Here is an 8639-nt window from a genome sequence, read left to right as displayed (position 1 = left end):
AATACTATATAAATTATATATATGTATGTATAGTTGACCGTAAAGATTTAATTATAAGAAGATGGTCAGGGTTGCGGTCAAAAAAAGAAGAACAAATAGTATAAAACTATTTTAACTTTAAAATTTTAAACTATTTAAAAACTATATAAATTACTTTTCATTTTAATGAATCACATAAAAATTTTTAAAAAATGTCTTTATATCACTGTTGGTGACTGTGATAGAGGGTTCCTCATAGTGGATAAATTCTTCCTGGTGGGAAAAGGTTGAAGGAACGTCCGTCCGCCTGCTGTGATGAGATTATCCTCTGCAGTATAAATAATAACTTGCTTACAACCATAACACATAAAATTATTCATTTTATTAAATGTACATTTTTATTTATTAAAAAATATGTTGGCGGCAAGATATACTTGGCTTTCACAATTTTCTTTGAACATTATTATTAATTTATTATATTAAATGTTTTTATTTTAAAGGTTTACGTTGCAGAAAATTCCGAGCATGAGTTCAAAGAGACTTTTTTCATGAAAGCTTTAGAAGCTATTGATACAATAGAGTGTCCTGTTCTCAAGGATCTTACAAGGTATTATCAAAGTTCTATTGTTTATTGTTTTAATTTTTTTTTTCATCACATACCGGCCATTAAGGACCTCGCAAATATCATTGACTGGGACAAATTTAAAAGTGAAACTAAACTGAACTTGAACATTAGACTGAAGACAAAACAAGACATTGACGAAGCTATAGAAAAACTCACATCATCAATAAGAACAAGTATAACTGACAACACATCAACTAATTGAATCAATAACAATAAACAAAATAACCTACCACAGCATATTCGTATCTTATTAAGGGGAAAACACAGAGCAAGATCGAAGTAGCATAGGACCAGATATCCAACTGACAAAACGTATTACTCCAAATTGAATAACAAACTAAAAGTAGAAATCAGAAAATACAAAATTCAAAATTTAATTAACTTTATTGAAAATCTTACAACTACTGATAAATCATTATGGAGGACCACTAAAAAACTGCTGAATTTCAAAGATTTTAACCACCCACTTCTCACCGAATCCCAAACCTGGACCAGAACTGACGCAGAAAAATCACAAACATTCGGACACCTCTCTAAAACCTTTATTCCACATCCTGATATCCTTAACCCAATTCACCTTGAATGCATTGAAGCAGAACTAAATATTCCGCTCCAAATGACCCTCCCACCAAAAGCATTCCATCCTTCTGAAATATCTATTATCATTCAAAGATTACCTACCTGAAAAGCTCCAGGTTAAAAGCTAATAACATTCCACATTCTAAAACTTCTTCCTCGTAAAGCCATCTTATTCCTCACCTACATATATAACGCCATACTCCGTTCCACATATTTTCCTGACTCCTGGAAATTATCTATAGTTAAAATGATCTCCAAACCCCAAAAGCCTCCAGAATACCCATCATTCTATCGCCCTATCTCTCTAGTACCAATCATGGGCAAAATCCTTGAAAAACTCATTTTGAAACGCCTATACCCCATCCTGGATTCCAATCATATAATCCCTGATCACCAGTTTGGATTCCAAACATCCCATTCTACTATCCAGCCATGTCATCATGTGGTGGACGTAGTCTCGTCTTCTTTGGAGCGTGGAATATACTGCGCGGGAGTCTTTCGATTTAGAACAGGCTTTGATCGAGTCTGGCACCCAGGATTGCTTTAAAAACTCCGTAAATTCCTACCTCCTACATACTTTCTCATCATTTGTTCCTTTCTCATTGATATATTATTCCAAGTAAACCACAATGGTTCCTATTCATCCCTCTATTCTCAGTCCGCTGGTGTTCCTCAAGGTAGTATCCTTGGTCCCATCCTCTACACCATCCATACACCTGACATTCCAACCAATCCTAACACTATCCTCACCATGTATGCCGATGACACATGTGTGCTCGCTGTTAATAATAACCCATTAATTGTATCTCAAACTCTCCAATCCCATATCACAGCCCTCAAAGAATGGTGTCGTAATTGGAGGATTAAGATAAATTCCAACAAATCCTATCAAATCACCATTACCCTTCGTCGTAAACCTACCGACTGCCCTACTGTTTCATTTAATAATGTTACCCCTGTCGAACAGATCCGCTACCTTGGACTGCATTTGGACAAACGATTAACCTGGAATCCTCACACAAGACTGAAAAGACAGGAAACTGCACGTCAATTTCGACTATTACAGCACTTACTAGACAAACGGTCAAAACTTCCAACACATTACAAAAGACTGATCTACATGACTGTAATAAGGCCAATCAGGACATATGGAGTTGAGCTTTGGGGCTCTACAAAACCTTTGAATTCCTCTCGTATTCAATCCTTACAAGTCAAAATCCTCAATGCTCCTTACTTTGTCACAAATAAAATCATACATAAAGACCTTAATGTTCCCTATGCAACCGATCTAGCCCGAACCAGATATAACTCCTTCCATTATAAACTCCCTAACCACTCAAACCCCCTAGTTTCTAACCTTGCATCATCTTCCATTCCTGACAATCCTCCGAGGCACCTGAAAAGACGATGGCCACAAGACCAGCTAATGTAAAATGTCATTAGGGTGCTACCAATAGGTAGTTGCTCTACACGCCTGTAACACTCCATTTTAACTAAGATCAAATTTACTGAATGTATTATGTAATATACAGTTATAAATTTCAATAAAGATATTAAATAAAAAAGTATTACATAATATTATGTATTGATACTTAATGATTATATTATTTAATTATTTATATTTAATGATATTAACCACTTATAGATTTATATTAACTAAAAGTTTTCAATTAGATCTTTAATGGTTTATGTCTCAAAGTTAGAATAACTATAGCTAGCTTTGTCCCCAGTTTATTGTCACTTATTTGAAATAGTCAAAGAAATGTATTTATGATTTTTTCTTAAAATTAGAATCATTAAATTTTATTTATTAAAATTTTCAAAATATATTTTAAAATTGCAATTTAAAACAAATTGAAATAGTAGGTAGATTAGAATTATAAATCCTTCCAACTTTAATATAAAATCCTTTAAACTTTTCTAAATTATGAATTGGAATTTATTAGTTTATAATCAGTTAGATTATAATAAATTTAATCTAAAATATTAGATTAAAATAAATTTTCTAATTCTATTAATTAACATTTTCTTTCAATTTTATTGATTTCCTTAATGGTTTTTGTGTCAGTTTCTGTAGTACATATTATTGTAGTCTAATCAATAAATTAATTAAATGCATTTGGGATACATTTTTTTTAATCCGTTTACAAATAAGTTATACACCTTAATAATGTGTACACGTACACATAATATATAAACATTAATAATTTGCTCATGTTTATACATAATCAACACAAATGTTAAAAGGTTTCTCAATCATAATGAGGTTCAAGAATGATAAATCTTTAGAAGTCTAGGTGTTGCTTTTGTATCAATCATAGAGGGTCCAATATTATATTTTTAATTGACTTAAAATTCATTATTCAATTTTTTTAATTTTTTTTTAACCAAATATATATATATGAGAAATGTTATCGATTGATTCATTACAGAATGAAAATTTGGGCTAGTATTATAGGACTTGACTCATGGGAAGGCTATAATTCAGAATACCCTGATGAAATGACTGATGCATTTCTTACATTTAGGCTTATGAAATTGTTGAAGAATTCTGGTAGGTTTTTTTTTAATATATATTTTTTTTGCCAAATGTTTATTATATGTATTATTGTTTTTGTTTTTTTTTCTGTTGCCTTCATAGACTTTAGAGATCTTTGGCTGTACGCTGTGGCCCTGAGACCAAAATGCAATACATGATGAATTTTTTACAGGTTAGGGTCATCATTTCTATGCTGAGTCTATGAGTCTCACAAACCCAGGTAGAGAGAGGAAGGGGAAGTGTAGTCTTTTGGTACAAGTGATAGGCCATCTTGGGCAGTCACCCATCCAAGTGCTGACCACATTCGATGTTGCTTAATTTTAATCTTGTCTATTATATATGGAATAAAAAGTCAGTCCTCTTTTTTTCATCATTTTAATGGATGAGATCCATAAGATGTGCTTATGCAGAACACCATGCATGGACATTTATAGGAAAATTAATAATGTGGACAATCCAGAAAAGAGTCCTCTATATACAGGCGATATAGTCCTTATTGGAGACTCGAAAGAAAAGCTACAACAGCCATGGGTTGAATTGGAGGAGCTGTTGCAGAACGGAATGTGAATCAACAACTTGAAAAATAACGTCCTAGTTCTTTGAGTTCTTGAAAATATTATTTTCGGAATATTTTAAACCAGAAACTGAACTATGTGCAGACTACCGCCATTCTAGGTTGGGTAAAGGGTTACCTCCCAGGATAATTTTTGATGATTGGGCTGCTTAAAAACATTTTTTGATGTACTCTTATTGTACATTTATCTACTAAAACCTTTCTCCTGATGAAACAGTTCTAATAATAAGTCCTCTCCAGATATAATGGGGTATATAAAAAACAAAATTAACCGTTTTATAAAATTCAAGATTTCAAAGGACTGTAAGTATTTTAATCCTATTTAATACTTAACCAATACTTAATAATAAAACTTTTGGGATATGGCCAGATTGGAACGTGCATTAAGAAAGTTGTTCTTAGCCACAGAGATACAGCAAAGAAACTTGGGCTACACATTAATGAAGCTAAGACCAAGTACATGAGAGTTGGAGGAGGTGTACCAGGGACCGTTTCTTTTGTGGCTGGACCATATAATTTTGAAAAGGTAAGCAGCTTCTTCTACCTTGGTTCTGAGATCAACTCTGAAAACAACATCTTTCAAGAAGTCAACAGGAGGATAGCAGTGCTAGAGAAGGAGAAGCAGGTTCTTCTCTAATAGGACCAAGATCACCCTCTACAAAACCTTGGTTCACCCTGTTTTAACTTATGGATCAGAAGTATGGGCCTTTAAGAAGCAAGATGAAAATAGACTTCTGATCTTTGAAAGATTAATCAGGATTTTGGTCCTGTTAGAGAGCGTGGAATTGGGAGAAGGAGAAATGCCGAACTCACTGGCCTTTATAAGAATATAAATTTGGTCAAGTTCATTCAGATGGGACAACTTTGATGGGCCGGGCACGTTGCATGTATGGATGATTCATGATTCGGCGATATCAAGGAAGGTGCTGTCTGGAGAGATGCATGGATCAAGAAGGGTTGACAGGTGAAATGTAAGATGGGAAAACTGTGGCATCAGACACTTGGGCTCTACTGGGAGTCCGAAACAGGATTGCTGATCATGTTGATTGGCGAAAGCTTTTGGAGGAGCCCCAGTTTCGGTGACGAGATGTGGTGCCATATATGTTTTGTTACTTAATAATCCCTTTGGAGCATTCTCTAAGCTTGTTTAATCCCATTCGACTTCTTCAAAAAAAGCCTCAGTTTAGTTATTTGTTTCAAAGAAGAAACATGACAGTGTCCTATGAAATTCTCATGATTTTAAGCTATTACTGGAAAAAAAAATTTACAGATCCTGAAGCAACTCGTGAAATTATTAAATATGAAGGGGAAGGTGTCCTTACCCAGCGCACTGTGCGGTTTGAAAAATTTAGCAATGGAGATACGACATTGGAAAGGAAGAAGGGCTCAGGGCGACCATTAATGGATATTGATGAGGTTCTGCAGGAAGCTATTGAGTCAAATCTGTCCTAAAGTACTCGCAAACTTGCCAGGTTGTGTGGTGTGTCAAAAGATACTGTTAGTCACCATCTACTCTTCGTGGGGATTGTGAAAAAGAGCAGTTGACTGCTCCCTCACGAACTTACTCCTTAGCAATCAGCAATCACTTTCCATTGAACCATAGAAAAGTTTAAAGAACTTAATGGGCTTGAACTCCTGCCGCATCCACCATATAGTGCAGACCTCTCACCATCGGATTACTACTTGTTTCGATCCATGACCCATTTCCTTCAAGGGAAAAAAATTGATAATTTTGCAGAAGTTGAAATTGCAGTCCAAGAGTACTTTTACAGCGATCCCAAAGAATAGTATCAGCGTGAGATCAAGCAATAGGCTAGCAGATGGCTAATGACGGCAGATAATAATGGACTATACTTTGGGTATTAATTGTATTTTATATCAAAGAAATAATAATACAAATATTTGGTTGAAAATTGGTCTTCTTTTTTTTTTTATACACCCAATTATATTGTGGGATTCTTCCACAGCCCACCTTAAATTCTTTCATGACCCATGGAGTGCTGGTTGGGAACTACAGTCCTAAAGGTTGTAAATGAGTACAATTATCTGGGAACCATGATAAATAGATCCAATTGAATTGACCAAGAAATAACATAGAATTTCAAAGACAAACCAGGTACTGGATACTAGGGCAATAGATGTGTATATAAGGTTATATTTTTACTGTTCCTTACATATAACACAGAATCTGGCTGACCTTCATTAAGTATATCAGTCAGATCACTGGTGTTGAGATGAAGTTTTTGCATAGCGTAGAAAAACAAGCGAGGCTGTGTCTGGAGTGAAAGGATCTGGTAGGAATTAGAGGTGCCTCCATTAAATGTTTTGAACAAGTTTTTTCAAAATCCAGAAGCTGATAGTTTCTGACAATAGAAAAGACCACATGACTGTCCAAGACTATCAAGAATGTATCCAAAAGATTAAGACTCTTCGTCTTTGAGAGGTCCATTCTGAGAAAAATATTTGGACCTGTTAGAGAGGGCAATGTATAAAGAAGAAGGAAGAACGCGAAGCTATCGGCTTTGTACAGAGATAATGATGTCAAGTATATAAGGTTGAGTAGACTGCTATGGGCGGGTCATGTTGCGAGGATGTGCATCGATGACATCCCAAATAAGCTTCTATTCAAGCAATTACATGGAAAGAGAAGAGTAGATAGGCCGAACATGAGATGGTCGGACGCAATTTCAACGGATGCCTGGGTCCTTCTGGGAACCCAAAACTGCAGAGTTACAGCGGAAGCTACTAGAGGAGGCCCAGACTCGGTAATGGGCTATCGCGTCAATTATGATGATGATCTAGAAGATTAGAGGTGATCAAGCAAAACCTTTGCTGAAGTGAAGCAGGGGCCAGGAAGACTAGTGGCACCAGATTGTGGTTCCTCTAAACCAACGCCTCAGAAAGGAAGAGAATGAAGGAGTTATTTATTATATTTTTAATACTGCTTGTAATACTGGCTCCAAATAGATTTTCCCAACACCATGTTTCTTCTGGCCCTGTGCTTACATATTTCAAATCTGTAGATCAAAAGTGATGAAAAGATAAAACAGTACATACATTTATTCAAAGATCAAAATTTATTTTTTTAAATTATTCCCTATAATCAAAGAAAATTATTTCTTGATATTTAGCTGAACTGAATATGGTGATTACAAATTATTTCATAAATTCTAATGCTTTGTACATAATTGGAAGTAAAAATCTATCAATAATAAGTGCTACAAATTCTATGTATCTTCGCCAACCTTCTTTTCTCTCTTAGAAATATCTTTAGGTATTCCTTCTCTAGTTCGTAAGTCCATGGAGTTATAGAGAAAATAGTTAAAATCAATGAATCCAAAGAATGAGGCAGGAAGTATATTAAATTTGTTTGAGTTAAATATTAAACCATTGATTATTTATTGAAGAATTCAATATTCATAAAAAAATGTTATTATTATTATTGGTTGTTTTTCTTAAATTACCTTGAGTAAAAATTATTTGGTTTTATTTACTTTAATTTAGTTTCTTTTTTTTTTTATTAAATTTAATTTCTTTTTTAGAAAATGATGTTTCCACCTTCAAAGTACCTACAATTGATGACTTACTCCTTTGTGAAGAACTGAGAGAGGATAAAAGAGTCCAAGTACTTAGGGACAATCCCCAATGCAAATATATTTACCAATATTGGTATGAACAGATCATGGAAGATGAAAATCCATTGGCTCCTGTTAAAAAATTAGCTGATACTGAGCATATGAATATGGAATATGAGTCAGATAATGAAAATAGCGACGAAAGTTAAACTACTTGTTAATATGTTTCTTCAAAAACATTTTTGTAATATCTATTTTTAATAATTTATTATTGTTTAGTTCAACTGAAATTAATTTTACTTGTAAATAATTTTATATTGGAAGATTTTCATCTATAAATACTTTTATAAGTTTTAATCTTTTAAAATTTGTTAAAGTATTGAATGAAATAAAATTAATTCGCTAAATTAATTGCCTTTTGTTATTGTTATATTGTGAATAGTACAATGTTAAGTGGCACTATGAGGAAAATATATTTCAATATAATTTATAAGCTTTGTATTTTTGTCTTTCTCTTGATATATCCTAATATGCAAACTTTAAATTTATAATCTGTTCCATTCTCTGATCTGAGGGCATGCTCTTACTTTTCTTTCAGTTTGTTGAGACATTATTATACTTTTTAATTTGTTCACTATCACCTTTATAGGCTAAATTATAACTAGATTTATGTTTGGGCAGGATTGTAAATGCTTATAATTGTTTGCCATTTTTCTCTGACTTGAAAGTATAAATAACCCTTAATTAAGTTATAAGGTCATTATGGTG

The 8639-nt window shown here is 33.6% G+C and overlaps 1 protein-coding gene across 1 annotated transcript in view; it reads left to right on the top strand.

Annotated features, from left to right (window-relative positions):
• Positions 1 to 8333, top strand: part of Nup133 (nuclear pore complex protein Nup133) — a 38922-nt gene extending 30589 nt beyond the window's left edge. The window contains exons 22-24 of the mRNA XM_014418130.3: positions 480 to 586; positions 3616 to 3737; positions 7839 to 8333. Coding sequence (XP_014273616.1) covers positions 480 to 586; positions 3616 to 3737; positions 7839 to 8080 — 471 coding nt within the window. The 3' untranslated portion in view covers positions 8081 to 8333. The remainder of the gene's footprint in view (positions 1 to 479; positions 587 to 3615; positions 3738 to 7838) is intronic.
• The last annotated feature ends 306 nt before the right edge of the window (positions 8334 to 8639 follow it).

This window comes from Halyomorpha halys, unplaced genomic scaffold (assembly GCF_000696795.3).
Source record: "Halyomorpha halys isolate HHAL.00 unplaced genomic scaffold, Hhal_1.1 Scaffold179.1, whole genome shotgun sequence".
NCBI lineage: Eukaryota > Metazoa > Arthropoda > Insecta > Hemiptera > Pentatomidae > Halyomorpha > Halyomorpha halys.
The sequence above is the reverse complement of the archived record's forward strand: the minus strand, read 5'-3'. Positions and strand labels throughout refer to the sequence as shown.